The sequence below is a fragment of the Mustela erminea genome, chromosome 3 (genome assembly GCF_009829155.1).
Source record: "Mustela erminea isolate mMusErm1 chromosome 3, mMusErm1.Pri, whole genome shotgun sequence".
NCBI lineage: Eukaryota > Metazoa > Chordata > Mammalia > Carnivora > Mustelidae > Mustela > Mustela erminea.
The window spans coordinates 105,384,238-105,412,171 of record NC_045616.1 but is presented as its reverse complement, the minus strand read 5'-3'; the positions used below and the strand labels follow the sequence as shown (position 1 = coordinate 105,412,171).

The window sequence follows — 27,934 nt, the reverse complement described above, 5'->3', positions numbered from 1 at the left end:
GGGGCAGGGCTCAGGCAGGTTTTGCTACCCTCTACCTAAGAACACAACTAGCATTCATAGAGGAAATGCTATGTGCCAGGCACTGGGATAAGTACGATGTGTTTCCATTATTATTCCCATTTTTACAGAGGGTGAAACTAAACGTTCAAGTGAAACAACTTTTCCAAGGTCATGAAGTTAGTATGTGGCAGAAATGGAGTTTGAGTCCAGGTTTCAGGCCCTCTTAAACAGTTTATGGGGATGCCCATCCATTTAAAAAAGTCCCCCAACTTGTTTCTCATTTCAAAAATGAAGCTAATAACAACTTCTATCAAATCCTGGGAAGATTCGTAATTATTTTTTGAATTTAAAAAAATCCTGTTGTCTTTTTGTTGGTAAAGACTGGCCCCCCCTTAATTACTATCTGGTTGAGCAAAAATCCAAGGGTTTAACTCATCCTCTCTTTGTTGGATTCTGAAAAGTAAAATAAGTGAGAGACATTTTGCTCAAAGGAACACAAAAGAAGAGCAGAGGTTTTTATCTGAAAGGGAAATTGCATTTCACGAAGGTATAGACCATTGCTTTGAAGTTATTTTTATCCAACTACCTGTTGGAGGACTTTTAAACCTCAGCTTCATTTTTGAAAACACTGATACGCTTGCCTTCGGTATTGCTGAAGGACAAATTGGAGGGAACAGCTACCAGGAAGGCAGGCGTCTTATCTTGCTTCTGAACCATTCTTCTTCTGCCCCTCTGTCACCCTTTCCAGTCACACCCTAAGGCTAAGCAGACACACTCTTCAAAGATGAATATATAAGCAGGTATTCTGGGGGCTGAAATGAAGAGGTAACTATGGGGCACGGTGGTAATTTGCAGTTTCCTCTATTAGGCAAGTTATGGGGGAGTTCAGTTGACTGACTATTGAAAATTGCTAAGGAAGCCTGTGGGAGGCTGTTCTTTCTTTATTTGCAGAAATAAATATTACTGCCTAATTAAGTGTCAGGCAGCGCACTCAAACACTTGATACTGGTGGGTTCCTGTGGGAATAGTCCCCTTCAGGAATATCTAGTTCTTTTCTTGTTACAGGCGCACACTGCTTTTAGAGGAGCAGGGCCAGAGGACAGAGTATGTTACACTTGTCCTTGGCTCACTTTGGGGTCTCAGTGAACTTGTTCAGGAGGGGACACAGCAGAGAAGCTAATGGTGTGGGCTCTGGGATCAAATAGATCAGATTTAAATCCCAACCTCCCTTCCTAGTACCTGTGTAATCTTGGGCAAGTTTTATTTGTCTGTAAAAGAGGAATCATCTTGGGGTTGCAAGTTAAACAAAATGGTACCAGTAAAGCACCTGGTTTGCAGTAAATACTCAGAAACAGGAAGGAGGGGTAATATTTAGAGAAGATAGAGCAACTGGGCAGGAACCCAGGCAGTCCAATAAGCAATCTGATGTGGACGGATGCCTGAAACAAGTTTAAGGAGAAGTGAGAAGGCTCTGATGCCAGGCCTAGGAACCTCTGCTCTTCTGAGACCAGCTAGCTTACGTGGGTAGAGGCAGGGCACGGAGGACAGGACATTAGAGTGCTTAAGACCATGGACTCTGGGGCCAGGCAGCCTAGTTCAATTCCTAATGCAGCCTGGTTAGCAGAAGGACCTTGAATAAGTTATGTAATTCTCTATGCCTACAGTTTTCAGTCTGAATAGTAGGAGACCGGCAGTTGCACCTTGCTTTTGTGAACTTCAGATGAGATGATCTTCACAATAGGTGTTCATTAAAATTGACCATTATTACTAGAAAGGAATGGTAGTATTCTGCCTTTATTCTTGCCTTATAGATGGCATCTTCCTGGGATGTGGCCTTACAGGTGTAGGACCCTCAGGCTCTTTAAGTGCATTCACATCCATGGGGTCATTTGTTCCTCTGGTGATTACCACCAGGTACACAGGGCCTGTGTGAGGAGGCTGATTTTCCCTGCTGCTAAAGTGTGTCCACCAAGTCAGCATTAAAGCCTCTAGGCTTTCCTGATTCCTGCTCACATTGAAGACAATCTGAAACCAACTAGGAATTCTCACTGTTAATTGGGGGTCTTGGGGGTGGGCAATGGGGAAAAGTATTAAACAGGTTTACTTGAGACATATATAAATTCATATTTTCTCTAAAACTGGGCTAAGTCCCTGGTCATGATTCTCAACCCACGTGAAAACATTCAATTTTAACTCTGGCATGTTGAAGGGAGGGTCTTAGGTCTTCCTCAGAGTAATACTGGATCTTTTTCCTAAAGCCTCAGGCAATCAAAAATTTTCATCACCAAGATAGTTCTGTGGGATTCAGTTGCCTGGCATATAGTAATTTTACTTTTACCAGAGATATATGTGTATTCTCAAATTTTATAAGATACATGGGATTCACTGGAGTTACAGAAACTCTAAGCCCATAAATGTCACTTGATATAAATCTTAGGAGGCTGGAGAGCATCTAGGTTGTTGTGAAAGGAACATTGGACAGAGAGATAGCGGGTCTTAGACATATGCCAGCTCTGCTATCTTTCTGGGCAAGTGACTTAACCTCTCAGTGACGCAGTTTACGCAGTTTTGAAATGGGGATAATAGTGGTGATCATTGGTGGTGTTTGTGAGGATTGGATTAAGTGAGATAGTACATGTAAAGGGCTCAGCATATTGCTCAACAAAAAGCAGTCTCTAAATAGTTAAACCAAGTTTGAAAGTATGTTTACTGTTCAGGCCTCAAAAATTTCTAAAAGACTTCATCTCTTTGAAAACCAAGAGATTGCTTTTCTCCATTTTTAGTTCATTGGTTATTCTGGTTTTTAAAAAAATTTAATTTAATTAATTTACTTTGTAAGTAAAGATTTTATTTATTTGACAGAGAGAGAGAGCGAGAGAGCACATAAGCAGAGCGAGCATCAGGCAGAAGGAGAAGGAGGAGCCCAACTTGGGGCTCAATCCCAGAACCCTGGGATCATGATATGAGCCAAAGACAGATGCTTAACCAACTGAACCACCCAGACACTGCAATTCTTGTTTTTTTTTAAAGGCTTGTTGTTTTTTGAGGTTAATTCTGAAAGGATGCTATATCCTTATTTTGAAATGGACTCAATTTGACTGCGAGTACCATCAGTCATTCTTGCCCTACAGCTTGGAAGGAAAGGAGAATTCCAGTGTGAGGGGAAGAATTCTCCTTCCCACAAGTTAGCTTCTCTTACGGGGGGTCCTAGAGTGCTTGTATGTGGCTGGCTTTGGTCATTTAATCTCATGGTGGTGGGCATGGGGTTGGTGGTATCAAGGATCCATTGGTGAATCTGCTGGAATCTGGTAAAAGGCAAGGAGTCTGTCATCCTAAAAATGCCCAGAGGCACATAGTTTTGCAATATGGGGGCCAGGGGCTCCAAAACCAATCCCTATGTCCCTATTTAGAGACTGGAGGTAAAATTTTTAGGCCTTTCCTGAGAGACCCTATTTAGATCCCGTTTGGGGGCCAAACCACAAGAATTAACAGAAAGAGATAGAATCAGGGGCCAACAGACCCTATTAAAAGATAATTTTCCTTATTACTCTGAGGGTGTTTATGGCAAACAGCAAATGCCCTATACTTGGAATACTCAGGTATGCTTGCTCTGTGCTCATTCCCTACTTGGAACATCTTGCCCACATTTTTTGCTGAAAGCCAACTTGGAATCTTCCTTCAAGATCCTTAACTGTCCTCACCTCCAAGAAATCTTCCCTGAATCCTCAGGCTGCACTTAAGGATCCCTTCTCTGTGTCCCACTGTAGTAAAAAGACGTATGTCCGCTGCTATCACATTGTGTTGTTCAGTGATTTGTCTGCTTATCTAATGATCCTTCCCCAAAACTGTGAACTCTCATGTCAAGTTTAATATCTGACTCATGTCCATATCCCAGTGCTTGGCATGGGCCTGATACCAGAAGATGCTTGGTAACAGTAGGGCTCCCCCAGGCCCCTCTGTCCCTGTATCTGTCAGCAGCCTGGGCTCCCTCCTCTCACCCAGTTTCCCTGTTAGCATCAGAATCCATCAAAGTGAGCTGCTGCTTGACTGCGCTGAGCCTGTTTGTAACCTTTGTGCACATTCAGATTTAAGAAACAAATAGTATTAATAAGAGTGGCAGCATGCAGTAACTCTAAGGCTGGTTACCATTTACAATAAGGCAATCACGTCAGTGCCTGGTGCGCTCCAATGGTTTCCGGAATGCAAGTAATAGAATTTCTGTAGTTAAACAGCTGTCACTCCCGGGGCCGGGGATGTTCATGTATAAATCTGTAATGTAGAAGGGTACCTGGCAGAAGGGTTGGTGAAGGGAGGGTTTTCCGGCCCTTGAGGCCAGTGTTGGCCTCAGGACCAATAGTGTCCCAGCACCAAAAATGGCAATTCTGTAGTGTTTTTTCTTTCTCTCTCTTTTTTTTCCCTTGGGTCAGAATGCAATTTGCGTGGGAGCTGGGGATAAGCCCATGAATGAATATCGGTCCGTTGTGTACTATCAAGTCAAACAGCCACGGTGGATGGAAACAGTCAAGGTAATAATAATAATAATAATAATAATAATAATAATTAATAATAATTAATAATAGCAAACATGAATCTAGGGGTTCTGAGACACCATCCTAATTTGAAGCAATACCCTAGTATATGTCCAGTTGTATATCAGGCAGTGGAAATGGTGACGAGTACCCTGACCTCCTGATCCCCTTCACTGACCCAGAATCAGCCACGATGGGATTGTCAGATGGTCTTCTTGCTCACAGTGCCCAGCCCGCCAAGCTGTGTCATTCCACTCAGCAGTGAGGAGCGACAGAGCTTGCAAGTGAACGTGAGGCTATAAGAGACCACTTAATGCCTGAAAGACACTGTCTTGGGAGGGTGCCTGGGACAAAAGTGGCATTAATCACAAATATCCATATTACCAGATTGTCACATGAAGCAGAAGGGAATATCATACATTGGAAGAGGAGTTTGGAATTAATTTAGTGAACAGTGACGCTTGAATGCAGCTTCGACTGTCTCTGCCTTGTAATTAGTAGCAGTCTTTACTCACCCCGTGCTCTGAACCCAAACACAAGATGTTCACATAACTTCCTTTTCTGACACAGCTGCCCAAATCTCAGTGGTTCTTGCCTGGTCACCTATATTCCCATTTTCCTCAGTGTGTCTCCCTGAACTCACTCTTTTCAAAATGACCTGCCCAACTTTGGCGTCAGAAAGCTATTGGATCAAGTTGGTCTCCTCTTTTCCGTGTTCTCTTGTACTCTAATTATTTCTCTTTGCTAGCCCTTGTCACATGGTTGTTAAATGTCTCTCCATGTGAACCATGAGCATTGGCATAGTGGGGCCTCTGCTTCGCCTCAGCAAGGCCAGCGTTTCCCGTGATGGGCTTGCAGTGGCCATTTGATTCACAGTGAAAGAATGAATCAGACTGCAGTCGCCCAGGAGGCTCTCAGTTTCTTTGTTCTGTCTGAAGTCACAAATGGTGGACGTCTTCAGGCTCAGAGTTCATTCTCTGGAGCAGAAAGTGCCCCCAAAGTATACATCTGCTTGACTTTTAATAGTCACCGATTCAGTATAAACTTGTCCCTCTTAAAGATCAAGGTGGTTTTCTCACAGGTAGCTAAGCTTCTCTGCTTTGGCTTGACTCGCCCATTGCAGAGGGAGCTGGGAGGTGTCAGGAGTTAGGCAATCCTAGCCAGGCTGGATGTGTCTCAATTTAGGGTGCAACATACCACCCACTGGACAGTGAGACAGGGGTGACGGAGGACTGAGTGATTTGGCTCAGTGTCTTCAGAGGTGAAAGCATCTGGGTATCTGTCCAGCCAAGGATGGGAATGAGCCCTAGGATTTTCCCAAGTATTATTGGATTCAAGCACTTTTACGAATTTGCATGAACAAGAGTCTTCGAGCATACCCCCTAATGACCGTGGTTAATTTGCTAAGCCCCGCTGCACTTGCCAGAACTCCTGGAGTGTATAAAGAAAATGTGCATCGTGCAGTTTGCAGTGCATCAAATCCTGTGCTAAAGTTATGTGACTTTTATATCAATTTGGGGAGATTCATTTTAACCCACTGTAATTTACGGACCTCTTTTCATTGGCTAGGAATGCAATTTGCCAAATGGATTACATTTGGTACTTTATTTTCTCTTCATAGCTAGTTCTTATGTAATTTATTTACAGTTCATCGGGCTTGATGGATGGGTAATAAATCAGCATGCAGCCTCTCAGTTAAATGGTCAGACTGTCTTTGGTGGGTGTGGGTGGGCTGGATAGGGGAGGGCTGTTTAACTCATTGGCTTCTGAGCTCTGGTTTCTGCCTACCAAGGTGGCTGTCCCTATCGAAGATATGCAGAGGATCCATTTGAGATTCATGTTTCGGCATCGGTCATCCCTGGAATGTGAGTACCTGACCAAAAGGCATCTCTGAAGCTCCCCTAAGCGGGGCAGAGGGGGATAACTGGGTGGCCCATGTGTCATTTTTTTCCCCTGACCTCATAATGCTATTTCTAGCTAAAGATAAAGGAGAAAAGAACTTTGCCATGTCCTATGTGAAGCTGATGAAGGAAGATGGGACCACTCTGCAAGATGGACCCCACGACTTGGTTGTCCTGAAGGTACCATGTGTTGGCATTAACTCTGCAGTGAGTTGGGCATAGGAAGCCAAGGGAAGATGGCAGCATTGCTTAGTGGTTAGCAGCAGGGACCATAGCATCCCACACACCAGGATTCACCAGCTGTGTGGCCTTGCACAAAATCTTACCTTCTCTGCCTGTTTCCCCTTCTGAGAGCCCTCAGTGAATAACTGTTGAGTGAGTGTCACATGAGACTGCTCATTTAAACACAACTATGATGGGTACATAGCACATGGAATAAGTGGAAAAGGTTATTATTACACAGAATGGGCTATTGAGGGGCACCTGGGTGGCTCAGTCATTAAGTGTCTGCCTTTGGCTCAGGTCATGATCCCAGGGTCCTGGGATCGAGCCCCACATTGGGCTCTCTGCTAGGCAGGAAGCCTGCTTCTCCCTCTCCTACTCCCCCTGCTTGTGTTCCTGCTCTCACTTTCTCTTTCTCTGTCAAATAAATAAATAAAATCTTATTTTTAAAAAAATAAGAAAGAATGGGCTATTGAGTCTGTAAAGAGCCCTGTGGGATGTGTAGAATACCAGCAAGAAACATTTGAGAGATGCCTCACTGCCGGTAATGGAAATATATCAGAATCTGGGGTCCCAATCCTGCCACTGACTAAATCTGGAATCCTCTCACACATCTTCCTGAGTATCAGTTTCCTTTTTCTTAAGTGTGATGGTAATATTTATGACAAACCAATGAGATGACCCATGTGGAAGAGCTATGTATAAAAGGATGTACAGATACTGACCATCATTATTTACATCAGGAGACTAGTACTGTTTTTGAGAAGTGGGAAGTGTTTGCCTTGGTCTTACCTGAGTGCTTTCCCACAACCCCTCTTTGGGGATGTGGGATGCCTCTGCGAGCGCCTGGCTGGACACAAAGCATGTGCTTGTGAAGGAGGATAAGGCTAAGCCGTTGGCATAGGGATCCAACACCTGTCCTTGGCTTTCTCAGTCTTGGGACTGAAAACACCTTTTGGCCTGTGGTCTCCATGGCAAACACCGCCTCATCAAGGCTTCATCACCAGGCACTCTTTCTCTGAGTCTTTCTGGGTTTTCTGGAAACCCTCATCCCCTTCTGCACAGCTTCTCTCTTCTCATTTATGGCACATCCAGGTAGTTCTTGCCTTGAAAGCCGTTCTTCCCCAACAGACTATGAACTTGTGGTGGAGGGGCATGGGGAGAAAGGGGGTAGGTCCAGTTATAGTCAGTTTGCAATGTCCTCATTTTTCTTAAGTCTCAGTTTCCTCATCTGTAAACTGAGGATGATAGCAGTGTCTATGACAGAGATAAGAGCAGTTGTGAGGTTTAAAGGAAATGAACCAAGGCATATAAAGCACTTAGAGCAGCTTCCAGTAGTAAGTAAGTGCTCAATAAACTTTAACTCCTGTAATGCCTACCTCTAACTCTGCATTTCCACATGCCAAGGGATTTAGGTTTCTATCAACTCTTTTAAGAGCTCCATATGCATTATGCCCATTTAGTCTGCCCCAAATTTCTAGGAGCTAGGTAATATTGTTAATCTTAAGTTTAATCATGAGAAAAAGAACACACAGAGACCAAGCATAGACAAGACTTACGAATGGTAGAACAGGGTCTAGATCCCAGGGCTTTCAGACTTCGGTGCTTTTGCTCTTAACTTTTCCTTTAAGCTGATTCTTTATCTTGCTGATAGGTGTGTGTTAAGACCTCAAGAAATTTAGGGGCATCTGGGGGTCTCAGTTGGTTAAGTGTCCAACTCTTGATCTCAGGTCTTGATGTCAGGGTCATGAGTTTGAACCCCATGTTAGACTTCATGCTGGGTGTGGAGTATACTTTAAAAATAAAATTTCAAGAAATTTAGGAGAAATCAAAATGGCCTATCAGGGAAATCTTCAATTCCCTTCATGCTGTTAATGAAATCCACAAATCCTTCAATTGGTTGGTCAATCCCTTTTCCATTAATGCAACTTTGGATTCTTGCCTGTTTTGTGGAAAAATAACCCTGCCATACCAGCTGTTTATTGTTTCTCTGATTATTTTTTTTTTTCTAATTCTGACTCTCTGCACCTTACAATGTGTAAGCTGACCACTTGGGCATATACCCATGGCCGGGGAAGTAACCAAGGTGTTGTTTCCAGGGAGAGAGTAAGAAGATGGAGGATGCCAGTGCTTACCTGACCCTTCCTTCTTATCGACACCATATGGAAAACAAGGGGGCCACCTTGAGTCGAAGCTCCAGTAGTGTTGGGGGGCTCTCTGTCAGCTCCCGGGATGTGTTCTCCATTTCCACCCTGGTGTGTTCCACAAAGCTCACCCAAAATGGTAATGAAACCTTCAAGAGTTGTATATATGTAGTGCACATGTGCATGTGTGCATGGGTAACCCCGGGGGGGGGTCCTGAATGGACAGTTCATGGACAGTTCAAGCCAAGAATAGTAATTCTGCTTGTCTGGACTCTTTCCAGTGGGCTTGCTGGGTTTGCTGAAGTGGCGTATGAAGCCTCAGCTGCTACAGGAGAATTTAGAGAAATTGAAGATCGTCGATGGAGAGGAAGTGGTGAAGGTCAGTGGGGCTTCATTCTGTTTGTCTTTGTCTCCAGTGACAGAGCTTTAAATCTTGGGTGGCTTCAGGGGCAAATGAAGTGCTGAGGGAGATGGGACTTTTTCTCTAACAGAGGGACACAGTGTTCCAAATTGCCATGAGAAATCTTTACTAGGAAATTCAGAGGATCATATGGTTCAAGGAGTTGAATGTTGAGTGGTAGAAAACTATGGTTGTGTTCAGTTCCTTTCAGGAGATCAGCCTGGGTGTAGATCTCAGCTCAACCGCTTACCAACTTTATGTGATAATATTGTGACTAGGACATATTTCGTAGAGTGGTTTTGAGCATTCAAGGCAATAATATTTAAAAATTACTTAGCATAGTCTCTAACACAAAGTTATAATATTGAACTAAACATGTAAATCATACAGAGTTCAGTAAATAGTAACTATTAATTATTTTTGTTGGCATAACTTGCTATAATAGTGTGATGTCTTAGTACTACTTGAATGTTACTATTAGAAATAAAAAGTATTCTTAGTTCCTGCGGCTTACAGAGTATTATGCATTATACATGAAAGAAGGAAAGACATAAGGGCTCACATTTTAAGTGAAATAAGCAGAAAACAATACAAATGTCGGATGTATTATTGTATCCACATGGTGTTAGAGAATATAGCATCTGAGGTATAAATTTAATTAAGCAACACTTCTGTCCAGTTCTATGGGACAGGTGTTTCTCACAGGTCTTGGTGATCTTGTTTCTGTCAGGAACTTGGTCCAGCTAGAAACTCTGAGATTAAACTTCTTTATTTGGTAACTGTGTGTTTTCAGGGACTATAGGAAATATTGACCCATCCCTTAGTAAGGAAGAGTATCAGATTTTAGTTAATTTTCCATACATGGAGAAGCAATGGTAGAATTTTCAGATCAGTGCTTTTAATGTGCACTATTGACCCACCTACGTGGTTCATCAATAGTAGGAAAATTCTCCAGACATCCTTTCACAAGATCTGTCACCTTTGGGCAGCTTGCAGAAACATCTGGGAGGGAATTACATCGTCTCCATCTTTGCATTCTTTTTTATTTTTCTAAAAAAGTTTGTTATCGAAGTATATAATACAGCAAAATATATACAGAATACTTACCCTAAGTGTATAGTTTCCTATATTTTTACACATGTATATACCCATTTACTCACCCTGTAGATCAAGATACAGTATATTTTTGACATTGTGGTAGGTTCTCTCCTACCCCTTCTTTACCCCTCCCCATGCTGACTGCTATGATAGATTTTTTTTTTTTTGCCTGTTCTTGAATTTCATGAAAATAAATAATATATTATTATTTATATAATAATAATAAATATTATCATTTATTATTAATAATAAATATTATTATTTATTATTAATAATAAATAAATAATATACATTTATATAGAGAAATAAATAATATACATTTTCAGGTCTGACTTATCTTACTCTACACAATTCCTATGAGGTTATCCTCATTGTTTCATATAGACGTAGTTTGCTCTTTTTTTTTTTTTTTTTTTAAATCACTGTGGAGTATTCTGTAGTATTAAAATGCTACCATATGTTCATTCATGCTGTTGGTTGACAATTGGTTTGCTCCAAGTTCTGGCTCTTGATAAGAAAGCTCCCTGGACCTTTGGAATGCAGCGTATGGTGGATGTGTGCTCTCATTCTCTTGGGGATACACTGAGGAGTGGGACTTGTGGGTCACCTGCACTGTGTTTTAACATGACCTTCATTATTTTGTCCAGTTTCTCCAAGATACTCTGGATGCCCTCTTCAATATCATGATGGAGCATTCTCAAAGCAATGAGTATGATATCCTCGTCTTTGATGCTTTGGTAAGAAAGAGGGGAAAGGTGTTGAGTGATATTAGACATTAATATGTGTCTCACTGTGAGAACACTGAGAATTTGTGGCCTTAGAGGCCCTTCTAATGAACCTTTTTGGATGTATTGTAACTTTTAGCAACCAGAGCAATGAACGAATGAGCCGCTGCATTTGTTTGTTTGTTAGTTTGTTTGCTTCTAATTCATTTAAAAGCGTGGCTGGTTGAGTAAAAGGGGAATTTTAATTGTTGATGTCATATTGGCACTGGTTGAAAGTACATGAAGCTGGATACCATGAATAATGGCTTCAGCTTTCCATGAATGCTGGGAGCTAGTCCTTGGCCAGGTTGTGAAGCACCGAAGTGTTTCCCACCTTCTTCTTTCTCATAGTCTCCCAACTTCGCAGTGTCATTATACCTTCCTGCCCACCTGCACATTTTATGGTGGCATGCTTTCCTGATCTATCCTCTTCCCTCTTCCCAAATGGTGTCTTCCTCCGATCTGTCCCATTTCATGTTTCTTCAGGGTCCTGTCCACACGAGGGTATCAATAAAGTTTTAATATGTTAACTACTTATGTCAGTGACATTTACCTTTTAAAGAGATTACTTGGAGACAACCGTGACTTAATCCAGTGCTTCCCAGAAGGTCTTCTTAAAAGCTAGCCCACAAGAAAGAAGCTTTTTAACAAAAAGATCCTTTGATTAAATAACTCTCAGGGAAGTGTTGGACATTGTATGACCTTCTTAGAGATTCACAATGGTTGTAAATATGTTAAAGACTCTAAGAACCCTGCTGTAAAGAAGGCAGTCTTAACAATGATATCCTGAGATTTGTCAAACTTTATATGACCATGAAACCCTTTTATCCTACGATACCCTGTAGCATGTTTCATGGAATGCTTTTTAGAAGAGACTACATTAATGAGACTACTAACAATATATTCGTGAGTTAATTCCTGAGCAAAATCATTTTGCTGGAGTTTCAGTTATGCCATGTGAGTATGGCTTCCTGCCTTGGGTCTGACCCCAAAACACTGATTCCTTGAATCTTCCTCAGATCTACATAATAGGACTCATTGCTGACCGGAAATTCCAGCATTTCAATACCGTTCTGGAGGCTTACATTCAACAGCATTTCAGTGCCACCTTGGCTTACAAGTAAGTTACTGTACATATATAGGGATTTCTTGTGCACCCCCAACCTGCCCTACCAGGATGCCTAGGGCACAAGGAACTTGAGTATTTTCCTTTTGCACCAGGCTGTGTGAATTCTCCCTTTACTGATAAAACTCTATCCATGCTGGGTTATCTGGATTAAATAAAAATATGCAAATCCATAGGTTAGAATGAATATTTTATTATGGTAGACGTACATGAAAACATTAATTTATTCAGTCAATCAGTCAGCTACCATTTATTGAATAGCTACTTGTGGTAGACACTGGGATTCAAAGGCTAGGAAAGAGAAAACACAGGCCAAGTATAGTACCCATTATAGCTTGGGTACAGAGGATGATGGTTACAGGTGGGGATGATACTGGAGAGGTTGGGAGAAGCCAGTTAGTAAAGGGGTCTTGAAAGCTGGGCCGAATAATTTGAAGTTTACCTTGCTGGTAATGAAGAAATGGAAAATTTCTCAGCAAGGGAATTCCATAATATTATTAGAATATTTTCTGTAAGAAGCAAATGTTAAAAAGAGCATTCTCCCCACCATTATTCCCACTCATATCCTGATTGTGACTAGTTTTCCTAGTCAAAAGATTGCTTTTTTCCTCACTAGTTTTTCCTTTGCTGGTTTTCTATGGGTAGGAAATACTTATTCACTCCCCCGTATTAAATATATATATATTTTTAAGCAGAGTTATTTTTATGGCTGCAAACGAGTTAGTAAGCTTAGCTATACCACCACCTTTAACCTTTGATAGAATGCCTTATAATTTATAGAGCAAATTAATGACCATGCTGTGGGCTGGAAAGAGATGTATTTTGAAAACATAATTCCTTATTCAGGAAATTGATGACGGTGCTGAAGACTTACTTGGATACCTCCAGCAGAGGGGAGCAATGTGAGCCGATCCTAAGAACCCTGAAAGCTTTGGAATATGTGTTCAAGTTCATTGTTCGGTCGAGGACATTATTTTCACAGTGAGTGCTTGTTATGTAAGAGTGATTGATTAGTTCCGCAGTTCCTCCAGGATGTAACAGTATTTGTGTCATCGGAGAGATTCTTTTATAAAATTACAACCAGCCATTGATCAAAAACAACTTAAAAATCCAACATAGAGAGTTATGAATAGGTTATAATTGTTCCCTCTAAGCTCATTCAGGCAAAAAAATAAATCGTAACATGTTATAGAGTTATGCTTCATCCAATGAACTTGATTTGTGATTTGAGGCTCTTCTGTGTTTCATCTATCATTCTTCATTTGATTTGAGATAGAAAACTTTCCAGGAATCTTCAGTGTTAGAGGTGCTAGGAGTGGAGAGAGCAGAACTTGGGGACTTTTGACAGTTATTTGGCTCTAGGAGGTTGTGCATGACAGATGAGCTGGTACTTGCAGTTGATCTGTCTGTCCTTGAGATCCTAGTAGCCAACAATTGACCTGACATGTTAAAACACCTAAGAGATTTGATATTTGATGAGCAGTATTACAGAGGTTATCTGTTGTTTTTTGTTTTGTTTGTTTGTTTGTTTTTTGAAGGGCTTTGGAGATAGAGGCATTCAAATGCAATGTACAAAAGAATAATTTATATTCATCCTGGCTATAAGGCAAAGTTAGGCAGGCAATTGATTGTGATTGTGTATATGATCAGATTGGTTGTGTGTGATGGGAAATAAGGAAAACTTACAGAGAATGTACTACCTGGATTCTCATCAATGCAAAGAAAGAACATTCAACTCAAACTGATTTATTAGGGAGAGTAGGACTTTTATTTTATTTCACATTTTTTTAAAAATCCAGAAGATAGTTGGCCTCAGGCATGACTGGATCCAGATACTCAATGCCACCAGGAAAGTCTGTCTCCCTAGTTCTTGCCTCTGGGTCCTCTGCTAAGGGTCATGTGCTATAGTTTTAAACAGTCTGACCAAGAAAATGAATATGCAGTGGTTTCATGTGCACCTCTGGAACCATGGGCCAGGTCAGCCACTTACAGTATAGACTTATTTAGTTGGAGAGATGGTTTCCCAGAAGAAAGTAGAAATCTGTAGTCATCATTTTGACCATGACAATGGACGGGCTACAAATTTTCATAGTTGATAAGGCATCTGAATAATGAATCATTTTAGATTCTCCAAAAACATTCTTTGAGATTTCAGGTGAGAATTGGAAGAGATGAATGTCTTCAACCTTGTCACATAACATATGTCATGTTCATTATTCTTTTTTTTTAACTTAAAACTTTTTATTTTCTTTTATTTTTTAAATTAAATTTAAGTAATTTATTTTTAATTAAATTTTAGGCAGTTTTATACGGGATAATATTCCTTTCTGGAGTAGAATTCAGTGGTTCATCACTTACATACAACACCCAGTGCTCGTCATAACAAGTGCCCTCCTTAATAATATTCATCGTCCATCTAGCCCATCCCCCATCCACCTCCCTCCACCAGCCTTTATTCTTAAAGTGAAGTATCTGTTTCCTCTCACTTGCCAGTTACTCAAAGCAGAGACTGTGTATTAAAGTCTTAGGGGTATTTTTCCATGTTTGAGAGATACTTGTCAATTATTTGAAAACGAATGGGTCTTTCTAAGGGTTGAGTTTCTTGGAGGAGTTCAAGGATTCAAACATTATAATTCCAGATTAATAGGCAAAGATATGTTATCTCATCTTGCAAGTGAGAACTTTAGGTTTACAAGAAGAACATATATTCTTCATTTATCATACCTTCTGCCCCTTTTCCCTTTTGGTTTATTTTATTGTTTCTCCTTCCCTGCTCCCTTCTTTTCTTCCTTCCTTCCTTTCTTCCCTCCTCCCTGCCTCCTTCCTTCTCTTCTTTTCTTCCTGTCTTCTCTCTCTTAGTCTTTGTCTCTTCCCTCTACTAGAGGAAAGGGCATTTGCACATTTGTCTTCTTCTCTGCCTCAAGGCAAGTCATCCTGCAGAATCTCTAGCTCTTCATTCAGTGTAAATCTGGTGTTGCTGGAATTCCAAGTGACTTTTGGCTACTTAAGGAGTGGGGTGGTCTGTTATTTCTTGCTGTATCCCCAGCATAGCATATAGAACATCATCAATACTCATGAAATACCTATTGGACAAAGTGCATTTTGGGGGATAAGGTATACCTCTGGTCAGAAGAGATGTCTCTAAGATAATCCAGGCCTAATCTTGAATCCTTTTGCATGAACAAAGTATAGGCTAACCTGCAAGGAAAGTCTAAGACCCCATTCTGAGGGAAGGTGGTTTTCCTTTGTCTTATTCATTTTAGAAACTTTATCAATGGTTTTGCTCTTAGTACAGCATCAAGGCCATTGGGAAGCAATGGAGGTATTTCCCCATACTAGGAAGGCCTTTTACTTGGGAGACTAGAAAATAGAAGGTTTGAAATTTATAAGCCAGCTGGTGGGAAATCATAATATAATTATTGCTTTGGGGACTTATTGTGTCTGGTATTGTGTTCCTGTTTCCTGTTATTTCTTTGTCTTCTTTCCTCCTGTGCATAATTCAGTTGATCTAGCTCCCGTTAGCAGTTCCCTTGACATTTTTCTTTGCACATACTGCACATGAGTGCTTGCGAGGGTTAAAGGATTATCCTATATCAATATGCAGGATGCAGTTGGGTAAGGGAGGAAGAAAAGTTGAGAAAGATAGAATTTCTTAAGGATTATTTATTTCTATCACATAGCCCAATAATGTGATTTCCTTTTTCCCTCTCTTTATGTCACTGGCTCCTGAGTAAAAATCTGGGGCAGGTGTCTTTGGGCATCTATCTGTGCCTTAGTTGCAGTAGAAGCTGGCAGAGCAGGTTCAAGCTTTTGTCATGGGGAGGCAGGCTTAAAAGTACGGGAAATTTCTAAACCGTAGGACGTGTGTCCAAAATATGTTCAGTAGCCATCAATATGACCATCATCCATTAGGCTTTTCTGGAATGACTAAGCTTCTGGGAGGCATAAAGCATAGTGAGAAACAGTCAGAAAGAGCTGAAGTGATTATCTTCTAGGCACTGAGCTTCTTTACAAAATTCCTTGCAGCTCCTTTTATCCTGAAGCTCAGACAACCAGCTGAGCTGATCCCCAACATTTCTGAGCTGTGGAATTACTCAGTCCAGAGAAGACTGATCACACAATATGCACACTGTAAAGCTTTCCTTCCTGCTGGCCAGGCACATTAGAAATGACCCTACAGCCCTTCTGTAAGGATGGTTCTCTAAAAGAGAAGAAATCCAGAACATGGTGCTATGGTGGGATTTGTGTCCACTTGTCTATGTTCCTTAAAAATCCTAATGCTGCCATAGGGTAAAGTACGGGGGCAAATGTGGAGCAGTGATTATGTTCATGTTGTGTTGGTGCGTGTTGGCTCAGTGATGGTCAGTGTCACACTAGACAGACCTGGGAGGGAGTCATATGTTTGTCCCTGTGCCCAGCTTACTGAGTGACCTGACCTGACTGAGCCTCAATTTTCTCATCCATAAATGGGGATAAACCAATTCTTAGTATTTTGATGATGAAATGAGACTATACCTACAAAGTTATCCATGTAGTATCTGGTACTTAATTTCATAAATGTAACAAATGTTACTTGGTATCGTGTTTTTACCTAGGCAAGACAGGAAGGGTTTTTATTTGAAAAACTCAGATTTAAATTAGTAAATGGTGTCTTGATCCATGCTCAAAATTTGGCTTATAGTTCATGCAATCCTAACCCTTTCTTATTGTTTTTGTTTGCTTGTATGTGTGTTTGTTTTTAAGGAGGGAGTGTTATGTTTACCAGGTGTCTGCTTTTTGAGGATCACAATGAGGGACTTTTATGGCTCCCTGAATTCCCCGTGGTCTATTGGCCCATTGGCTGGCCCCTGCTTGTGTTTGCTGTGTGTGTGGTCAGCCCCCTTGGGCCCAAGCAGCCATGTACCGACCTCTCTGCTCCGCGCTTGTGCTGCTTGTCTTTGCTTTTGCATTATGCCTCCTGCTCTTGTTAAAGACCTGCTTATTCACTGCTTGCTTCCTCCTCCTTCTGCGTGTGCTCCCAGTCTCCTGGGGCTGCTCTTCCATGCACATATTTCTCCTTCACCTACCTCATTACCATTCCCTTTGCTTATGAGAGGCCGTCAGCTCAGTGGTTAAAGGCACAATCTTTGGAGCTGGCTACTTAGGTTTGAATTTCGCACTAGAATCCTACCACTGCCATTTACTGATGTTTATGACCTTAGGCAGATTATGTAGCCTGCCTCAAGCTCGGTTTACTTGTGTATAAAACAAGCAGGGATGTAAAAACCCTTTTGGGTTGTGGTGCAGACTGAGTGAGCTAATGGGTGTCAGGCACTTAGCACAGTGCCTGTCACAGAGCAAGCTGCCACAGCCATGGTGATTATTACCTGCTAAGTGCATTTCACTTATTATCTCCATTATTCTTCATAAAAACCCAATGGAAAGCCTCCTCTCCCCACTTTATCTCCTCTGAGTCCTCACTCACTCCATGCCAGCCATACAGGTCTCCTTTCCGTGGCTCAAGGTCCCAACTTAGGGCCTGGGCACCTTTCCCCTCATATCTGCTTGTTCACTTCCTATCCTCTTCCATATCCTCACATAAATGTCTCCTTTTCTACCCTGTTGAAAACTGCAACTTCTGATTCCCCTCCCTTTCGTTCTGTTTTTGATCTTTTCTCCCCCTCCACATAGAACTAATCAGATGTTAACATATCAGACGGTAATTAATTATGCTTTTGTTTACTGCCATCTCCCTGCTAGCATGTCAGCTCCAAAGCTCCTGTCTGTGTTTTGCACTGAGAACAGCACATTGACACTTGTTCATTGTGAAACGGGACACCCTTCCGATCCCCCTTTCATAGATAAGGAAGCTGAGACTTCAATTCACACCTAAAGGTCACACAGGTAAGAATTAGCAGAGTAGGGCTTCACATTCTGCCTCATCTGATTAAGCAAATTGAAGAACCAGAACTTTTGGAGGACCATGCAAGTCTAAAATGTGGTTGGCTATGATGGGGACGTATCCTAAGTGAGAACAGCTCCTCATCGAAGGATTGACTTGCTGGGTACTGTCAGGGCTGCAGAGAGGCACAAAGCTCCTTGAGTTTAGGTGCTATCATCCCTAAGCACAGTAGGACTTCAGTAAAAATAAAGATGACTTAGAGCAGAAGTTATCAGGAAAGGAGTCCTTGCTATTATGGCAAAGCTATTCAGGCAAACATGACTCGATCCTCCTATTCTTTCAAGGAGTGAAGAAAGAGGATCTGACACAGGGCCAGCCCAGGTAACTCACCCAGGTAACTCAACCTCCTGCTCCCCAACGTTCATCTAGGAGCCAGGAAGGATGGCCATGGTGTGCACAGTGCCATATACCTGTCCTGAGGCTTCCACTCCATCAACATAGCTAACCAAGAAGCATGGTTCACACCTCCGGTGGACACTCCCAGTCTGGCTCACTTCATCCAAGGGCAGGCATCTTGTCCTTTCTGTGCTCACCTTCAGCATCAGGTGATCAGATAGTCTCTGACGTTCTCTTTTGCATTTTATTTTGCATTTTGCTTTGTTCTGTCTGTCTCCCCTCTCAGTCTCTACCTCGCCCTCCCACCAGCTCAATTTCTTCTTGTGTAAATATTATATACTAGTTCACCCTCCTGATCATGCATATGTTAGGCAGGAAGACCGTCTGAACAAAGCTCAGGCAAACCCAATGTAACCTGCAGTCAGAGGGAATACATAAGCCTCTGCCTTTTTAAACAAATATGAATTTAACTCCAAGGCACTTGCCAGTGTGATTTGTTTTCATTGTTCATGTATGAATAAATATTTAAATGTAATCATCTGTTTATGCTGAGCATGGGCTGGGATGCCCGTCACATTGCTATTCCTGTTTCTCCTGCATATAATTTGTTTGCATGTTAATGCCATTTATTCCTATGTAAGCCTCTGTTTTGGGTTTTGAATATAATTTCACTTTTTGATGACAGTAATGGCTCAGTAAACTGCACAATTGCAGTTAATGGAATTATTTTATGATAACATTAACTTGGCATCAGATCAGGGTGGAAGAGAAAACTGTCATCAAAGGGATATTGTCAAACAGTTACTTCTCTTTAATTTATTATCTATTTTATGAGTTGCTACAGTGTTGAGGGGGGAGCTAACAGCTTGCTTATTACAAACATATGTAGAAAAGCTTTGTAAACCATGAAGTAAGTAGCCATCATTGTGATATGAAATTGTTCATGTGCATGCATTTTGAATAGCCCTCTTTTCCCTCTGCATATAGAAATATTAATAAACATTTATTGAGCACCTATTATGCACTAGGCACTCTAAGTGCTGGAGACTCTGGAATTAATCACTAAGCCTTCCTCAAATAGCAGTAACACAGTAGGGCATGCTGCATATGCTTCCCAGCAATCAATCACAGTTCCCTGGAATAAGCAATGATCCATGACTTGATGCCATTGAGGCTCAGGGAGCAGACAGGTTTAAATGACAAACTCTGCCTCGGGAGGATCCTTAATTCTTCTCAGAGGAGGTGATGCTTCAAACTAAACATCGAAAGAGAGAAGAATCACAGAGTCCAAGTAGAGGGAACAACACATGGAATACGATGTCCAATTACTCCTGCCACTCCTGAGGACCATTTATGAAGCCTCTCCTCTATGCTTGGCCATGGATCACTTTTTTACTCTGCCCCACTTCATACTCACAGCAACCCTCGGAAGTATAGATATTATGATGTTTATTTGACAGAAGAGGAAATGGAAGCCCAGAAAGATAGAGAAAGTGACTGTAGGCCACACAGCTTGACATTGGCAGGGAGGGGTGTGACATCGGAGCCCAGGTTCTTTGTGCTGTGCTATGCCTATGAGCAGCACATTTGTGGGGAAGAGTGACTAGTGGGTGAAGGTATGGCGGTGGAAGAGTTGGGACAATGCAGCTGGTGAGGTAGATTGAAGCTGGACGGTCAACAACTTGCATGCCCAACTGAGGAGTGTGACGACATCCTCTCCGCCAGGGGAGGGCAGCATAAGTGCTGCCGTCAGTCCTCAGAGCACAGGGTAAGCACCCCAGAGGGTGCACAGACTCATCCATTGGGATCAGGTAAAAAGATGAAAATTCCTTTATTTTGTTCCAAGAGGAAGAAATTAAACTTTATAAATAATTGACTTAGAATAATACTTGGATATAATTTATAAATAAATAAGCATCTGTTGAGAATCATGCTTACATTTCATTTTCTCATGGAGCAGTTTCCAAATCCTGTTTTTGGCAGTGGGAGTCATTGAATTTTTAAAGCAGGGGATCTACAAGGGTGCCTGCGGGGCTCAGTCAGTTAAATAAATGTCTGACTCTTGGTTTTCACTCCAGTCGTGATCTCAGGGTCATGGCATCCTGCCCCACGTTGGACTCCATGCTGGGTATAGAGTCTGCTTAAGATTCCCTCCAGCTTCCCCTGTCTTTCTCATGTGGGCACTCTTTCTCTCTCTCATAAAGAAAGAAAGAAAGAAAGAAAGAAAGAAAGAAAGAAAGCCAGCCAGCCAGCCAGCCAGCAAGCAAGGGATCTACATGATTTAGAGTCATGTTTTAAAAAGGAAGATCACTGAGGAAGAAAGGTGAGTATGTAGAAGGTGTAGAGGAAGGGAGGCAGGGTGTTAATCATGAAGCTGTTGCAGTAATCCAGGCAAGAAGACTTGAGCTACGGCAGTCTGAGTAGGGCTGGAGAAAAAGGAGAGGGAGAAGATAAGGTGTGTAAATGGCAGGATGGAATGTGGGTGAGAGTGAAGCTGTTGGAGAGGGCCAGCAGATCAGCTGATCTGACGTTCAACTTTGTGACCCATCTGATTTGACATCATTCATCAACATGATGAATGGCGAGGAGGAGAAGTTTTGGGGGAAGATGATGTGTTTTGGTAAAATTTGAGATGTTTATTGGCATAGCCTGATGGAAATGTATAGCAAGTAGTTAGATACAAATCTAGAGTTCAAGAGAGTGACGAGGGGAAATTCAGTCTTGGTGGAAATTGATGCAAAGAGGTATTTGAAGCTGTAGCACAAAATAAAAATAAAACTCAGGATGAAACCCAGGAGATTAGCATGTTGAAGGGGTGGGTGAGGAGGGAGTCCCAGGGAAAGCTGATTAGGGATGTGGGAGGGGAAGCAGGAAGACGGGCAATCCAGGAGCCAGAAAAGAGAACATTGCAAAGAGGAAAGTGTCAGCAATGTCAACGTGCTACAGCAAAGTCATGGGGACTGCAAGCTGATCAGAGGCAAGATATTTTGCTGTGAGGAGGTATTTGTTTTCTTAGCAGCCCTTCCCCAGAGCTTAGCATCTTTCCTAATATCCAGTTGAAGACCCTAAAGAGGCAGAGGGATCAGGGCTTTGAGGTGCTATCGATTTCCCATCATCTTCATGTGAATTACCTACAGTGTGGATTGTCCTTTCCCAGGGTGTAATCCTAGTTTGGCTTCCCCCAACTGACCCTTCAGAGGATGAATAAACTGTTTTCCTATAAGGTGGTGTATTCACCCTTCTCTCATAGCAAAATGTAAGACACTGGCTGTCTGCTTCCATTGTCCCTTTAAATGGCTTAATTTTGCAGAACAAGACTATCTATACTGTAGATAGTTAAGGGAAAAGCCACGGATGACACAAGATATTCATTCTTCCAGGTTGAAGCAGTAGACAATTTCCTTTTCTTGTTAACTCCTTGTGAGACATCTAGAAGCTCGCATGCTGGCACAATTCTTGCCTTTGTGCAAAAAAAAATGGCTGTTTCTGTCAAATGCTGAGGCTGGCGGTTCCTCAGAGAATGACTTGGGTGAGAGATCAATTTACCGAATAAATATGTAGATTTAGGAAATGTGTTTGCAAATCCCCTGTAACTAAATATGAACATGCAAGATAATGAAGGGTCTAGTTTGCCAGAGGGGTGAATTCACCAAGCTACATTATTGTCAGGGATGCTGAACTGAACCAGGGTGACTAGGCATACTTGGTGATCCCCTTTAAATGCATTTGAGGCAGCATCACCTCAAAGTAGAATTTGTTTCCTTAATAGGAAATAATATATTGCTCAGTTCTTGGGCTTGCGGCTTTTTGTGTCTTTGGGGTGGATGGAAAATTAAAGAGGACTTAATTATGAGGCATATATGGTCACTGCCCTTCATGTCTCCAAACTAGTCTCTCTGTCTCTCAGATCTACTCTTCTCATGTGGCCGACCTCAAAGACCCATTAATTCAATTCAATCCAGTTCACTGATTCATTAAATAAATATTTTTGAACCTTACTATTTGGCCAAGTTCTAGCCTAGGTTACTGCAATAAAAAGATAGAGGTAGCCCAGCCCTCTTCTGCCCTTGTATAGTTCTGGGGGGAGACAAAAAACCAAAATGAAACAAAACAAAAAAAAGCAAACAAATACACCGAGTCATTACACACCATAATAATGCCAGTAAAGGAAATAAGCAAGTAGTTGAGATACATGGTACAGCATAGTGGTGAAGAATCCTAGTGACTACCTGTGTAACCTTGGACAGATGACCTAACCTCTGCCTTTGTTTCTTCATCTAATGTTGGTTAGATTACCTCATAGTGTTATTTATTACGTGGGTTCTGAAGAAGTGACTTTTCAAGTGAGATATGAAAGATGCTAATGAACCAGCCACCAAGGGATAGAAAGAAGGATCCTTCACGGAGGAAAACTCTGAGCAAGTATTCTTGAATATGAAAGAGCTTGAAGTTTTCTGCAAAGTTAGAGAAGACTAGAGTGTTGAAGGATAGTGAACTAAAGGGAGAATAGGAGGAAGATGGACACGGAGAGACCCAGCGAGCCCGCCCTGCAGGATTTATTCTCAGTCTGTACCCAAGGTCTCTGCAGGCATTTCAGCTGGAATGCTAGCATTCCAGGTAGTGCAGGGAAACTCAGCTGGTGGGAGAGGCTGGTGGCATGGGTCACCAGGATGGCTTGGTGGTGGTTGCCTGGACTTGTGTTGATGAGGACACTGAGGTTGCATTTAGAGGTGGCCCATGCAGGGAGTCATGACAGATTAATGGCACATAAACTGAGCAGTTTGGTGGGAAGGGATAGAATTCTTCACTCCAGTATTACTTATGCAGCCCTGATAGGAGTGAAGGGCTCTGAGTTCAAACAGAGTGCATATTGTCTTGAAAAGCCTATGTGTTTTGGAGTATAGTAATTCTGTATTTAAAATTAAAAAGTATGTGTTTCTTACTCCCACTAGCCTCTTTGACTGCCTCCTGTAAGACACACGTGATAGCTGCTGCTCACTCTCTAATTAGACTGGTGACAGACACAGCCTGCGTTCCAGATCATTGAGGATCCCCTTTAGTGTCTTCTGTAATCTCTTAACTTGGCTAAATACCATTATCTTATAATTACAACACTCACAACTTTTTAAAGCCATATATGTTTCAGCCACCATGAATTTTTGGTTTGCAATTTGGGATAATTTTTTAAAGTACATTATTATAGTGCCTTCTCAATTATCTGTTAATGCATGAGTGTAAAGACCCATATTACAGATCATATAAAGTCATTCAGTTTGATCACTGGAGTGCAGAGTATGTATAGACGCACCCTCATATACAGGTGAACTTCTCAGAGGAATGTTCTTCCAAATCAGAACTTGCTGAGCTAAATAGTATCCTTAATTATTACTTCCTGATTTTCTGTCAGATGAGCATTCTGGGGGGAGGGAAGAACCACCGGTCTTGGGTACTATAGGGGTGATATAAATGAAGAGCTTTCCTATAATCAAATATATTTTGTGACTAAGCCACAGATAATGCTATTATGGCAACAGTTAAGAATATCCCAAATAGCACGAACCACGGCCTCTTGTTATTGCTTACCTGTCTCTCCCAAAATGCTGTGTCTTGGCTTCTACAACACAGAACTCTTTTTGTAATTCTCATACTTCTCAGATCCTTCAGAGTCCTGAAGATTGGTCTGCACCTCCTTTTACCCAATTCCCTCTCCTCGGTGAATGGATGAAACCTGGTGCTTCAGTTCTCACTGCTACGCAGATAACCCAGACATCCATCCAGACCTTTTCACCGAAGCCCACATCTCTGTGTCCAATCATTTACTTGCGGTCTCCCTCTTTCATATCTCAAAGGCAACTCAAAGTTAGCATATCCAGACATAAACTCATGATGTCTCTTGCCACACTGATCCTACAATCTAGCATGTTGCACAAGGGAAAAAAAAAAAAAAAAGATTTTTGTGACACTTCATTTCTTGTTTCTTCCCACATAATCTACATTCAAGTCTCAACCTTCCCTTCCCCAATGTCTCTCCAATTAATCCATGTCTTTCCATTTTCCCTACCAACTTCCTAATCAAAGTTCTCGTCATCTCATACCTGCAGTCCTGTGTTACTTTCTCTATTGGTCTGGCTGCTTCTGTCCTTGTCCTCCTATCATCCATTTGCTGCGGAGTCTTTTGAATTTCCTAAGTCGATAGTTAAAACATCTGTAAGTATGGAAAGTTTTGTTTCTCTCTTTCTAACCCTAGTTCTTTCTCTCTATTTGACCCCATTGGCTAGGATTCTAAGTCAGTGTTAAGTAAAATAGTGATGTATATTCTGTATTGGCTTTAAAAAAAATTAGATGCCTTTTTATCATTTTGATGAAGCCCCTTCCTATTACTAATTTGATAACAATGCTAACCATAAAGCAGTATTAAATTTTATTGTGATCACTGATATTTTGAATTTATTTCTACCATCTTAGCTGGGAACCCTCCCCATCATTCTAACTTTTCTGTCCTTTTTTTTTTTCTTTTCCCTTTTGAATTGCTTTCAATTTTCTCACTTGCTTTTTTTCTTTTTACTAATTTGAAAGTTACATTTTATATCCAGTCCTATAGTGGCTATTTAGGTATTCTATCATACATACTTAATCAAATCTCAAGATAATATCTTTACAGTGAGTAATAGAAGGATTTTAGAAGACACTGTTACTTCCCTCTTAAATATTATACTAGGATTGTGAAATGTCAACTAATGTATGTTAGACCTCACACTCCCCATGTCTCATAAGCTCTCATTATTTCTATCTTCTGTTTTGTTTTGGTTTGGTGCATTCTGACCAATTTCTTTAAACCTATCTTTCAGCTTACCAATTTCTCTCTTAGCTATGTCTAATATGCCATTTAACTCATTGACTGAGTATTTAATTTTAAGTATTGGACTATTTTCAGAGATTCTATTACTTCTTAGTCAAATATAAATTTTTCATTTTTATCATTTTTGTTTCTTAATCATATTTTAAAGCATTTTTTTCTATTTTGAAGCATATTAAATATGAGGTTTTGTATTCTTTGAATTATAATTCTTTATAAGTCCAGTAGGGTGAGTCTTTGTGGGTCTAATTCTGCTGTCTCCAAAATGGATGACCATGATTCCTGGGCATTTTGTTGTTATTATTACTTTTTAAAGCTAACTTTATTTAGAACCTTAGCAATTGTTACATATCTTTAGTCTTGAAATGAAGTTTTTATTTTCCTCCAAAGAAAATGGAGAACGCTTTAAGTCAAATTTTCTCTTTGTGGATCCAGGCAAGGACATGAATATGGAAAAACAAAGCCAAATAAACAAAAACATGAACAAAACAAAATTCGTGTGAGGACTGGTTCGTGGTTCAGAAATCTCAATGGAAAACTGTTCCTTTTCTATCCAGCCCTGAGGACTGGGTAGTTTCCTCATTGCTCTCCTTCATGCAATAGATTTACTTTTCACCCTCCTTTTTAAGAAGGCAGAACAATTTGGGATACCAGCTTTATGCAAGGGTCTCCAATAAGTGGGCCCTAGGACTGATCTCATTCCTTCTATTCCCCAAGCAGCCACCTAAATGGAAATGTAAGGACGCTAAGGTTGAGCAAATGCCTTGGGGCAGAAGCTGACTTCATTGCTCTCTAAGCCCCCAGAATCTCCCTTTTGCTTGGTGTTTCTACTCTGTCGTTTCTTTCCTTTTACTTTCCTGATAGTTTAACAACTCGTTTTGGAAATCCAGCTTTGGTAGTCGTTTTCACTGAGAGGTTTTCCACGGTGTTTCGTCCACCCCACTGTCAGAAATGGAAGTCTTTAAAACTTTACTGCAGTTAGAATGATCTTCCCACAGTTCAAACCTGATCTGGGTGCTCACATTCTTAAAATCCTCTAATTTCTCCTCATTGCTCTGAGGATGAAGACAAAACTGCACATGGCCTGTGAGGGTCTGTGGAGGCAGACCCCCGCCTGTCTCCCCTCCCCCCCCCCAACCATCTCCTTTCACCTGACTTAACCCAGATTTCCTCCACTCCAGCTTCCAGGGTCTTCATTCAGTCCCTGTGACCCGCTCGGCTCTCTTCTGCTATAGGAACGGTGCAGTTGCTTTCCTGGGAGTGGAATGCCCTTCCCTCTCTTCTTCCACTTTTCTCTCACTCTCTGCTCCTGCATCACCTAAAGCATTGCTTCTGTGGGGAACCTACACCTGCATTTGCACACTTAATCAAATCTCTTCAGATTCTCATTGCACGTGTATTTTTTCTTTCAGGTATGATCTCACACACACACACACACACACACACACACACACACACATATTTTTTGAGCTCCTACTATCTTCCAATCACTGTGCTATGAAGGAATATAAAAGAAATAAAAATTGACACCCAGATAAATATCACAGCTGCTGTTCTAACTAATTGACGGGTCACCTCAGGTCTGGGGATCTAGAGATGATAAACAGTTTTTCATGACATTGGTGTCTCTCAACTCTTTTTAGAGTTGGCCTTAGGGCCTACAACTTCTGAAAGGCCTTTCCCTCAGCATTTATTCTTCTTTATATTCAGCACCAACGCAGGTTTCAGGCAAGTTGGGCTCTAAAACTTGGTTCTTGTTTTAATCCTTTGTGTTGCTAATGAAATTTTCAGTCTAATTGAAATATTTGTCTAATGGTAGAGATTTAGTTTGCATGGGCAATCAAGTGTTTATCCAACAAATATTTATTAAGTAGCCATTAGACAACTCTGCCAGCGCCTGGAAATACGACAATCAATTGGACAGACTCAGGCCTAGTTTTCATGCGATTTTATAGTCTAGCTGGGAAAGTCATTTGGTCATTATGCAGATAGTCTCATGGGTGCATGTAAAATGAAGGGGAGGAATTTGAGGTGCCCTAAGGGCACGGAATAAGGAGGTCAAATCTCATCATGGGGTCAGGGAGGCATCTTGGAGAAAATGTCATCTAAGCTGTGACCTGATGATGAATAGAAATTGGCAAGTGAAGAGAAGGAGGTGTAACTGGTGAAAATAAAGCTGGAAGGAGGTCCCTGAGATAGTAAGGGAGCTTGACTCAGTCCAGCTGTGGAAAGGCCAAGGTGGCTGGAATTCAGTGGCAGATGGATGGATGGGGGACATCACCTAGAGGGATAGGAAGGGGTGGATCTCCAAGTCCTTGAAGGTCAGGCCATGGCATCTGGACATTATCCTGAGGAAAATGGGAGCTATTACAGGATTTTGAACAAAGGATGATATAGCACTTTTGTTTTTAAAATGCTCTCTCTGACCATTGTATAGAAAATGGATTGAAAGGGGGTAGAGTGAAGGAAGCGAGGTGGGTTCAGAAAACCCTACAGGTTAGACATGCTGGGGCCTTGAATGAAGGTAGTGACCATAAAGATGGAGGGTAGCAAGTGGTTTGGGTCACTCTAGTTAACAATACCATATTACATACTTGAAGGTTTCTAGTAAAGTAGG

General features: G+C 41.4%; 1 protein-coding gene across 6 annotated transcripts in view; it reads left to right on the top strand.

The window, feature by feature from the left end:
- DOCK2 (dedicator of cytokinesis 2) overlaps positions 1 to 27,934 on the top strand; it is a 409,502-nt gene that overhangs the window by 61,836 nt on the left and 319,732 nt on the right. For all 6 annotated transcript variants that reach the window (XM_032337047.1, XM_032337048.1, XM_032337049.1 and 3 more), the window contains exons 15-22: positions 4,428 to 4,526; positions 6,322 to 6,394; positions 6,507 to 6,610; positions 8,752 to 8,935; positions 9,078 to 9,175; positions 10,942 to 11,031; positions 12,078 to 12,178; positions 13,031 to 13,165. In XM_032337047.1, coding sequence (XP_032192938.1) covers positions 4,428 to 4,526; positions 6,322 to 6,394; positions 6,507 to 6,610; positions 8,752 to 8,935; positions 9,078 to 9,175; positions 10,942 to 11,031; positions 12,078 to 12,178; positions 13,031 to 13,165 — 884 coding nt within the window. The remainder of the gene's footprint in view (positions 1 to 4,427; positions 4,527 to 6,321; positions 6,395 to 6,506; positions 6,611 to 8,751; positions 8,936 to 9,077; positions 9,176 to 10,941; positions 11,032 to 12,077; positions 12,179 to 13,030; positions 13,166 to 27,934) is intronic.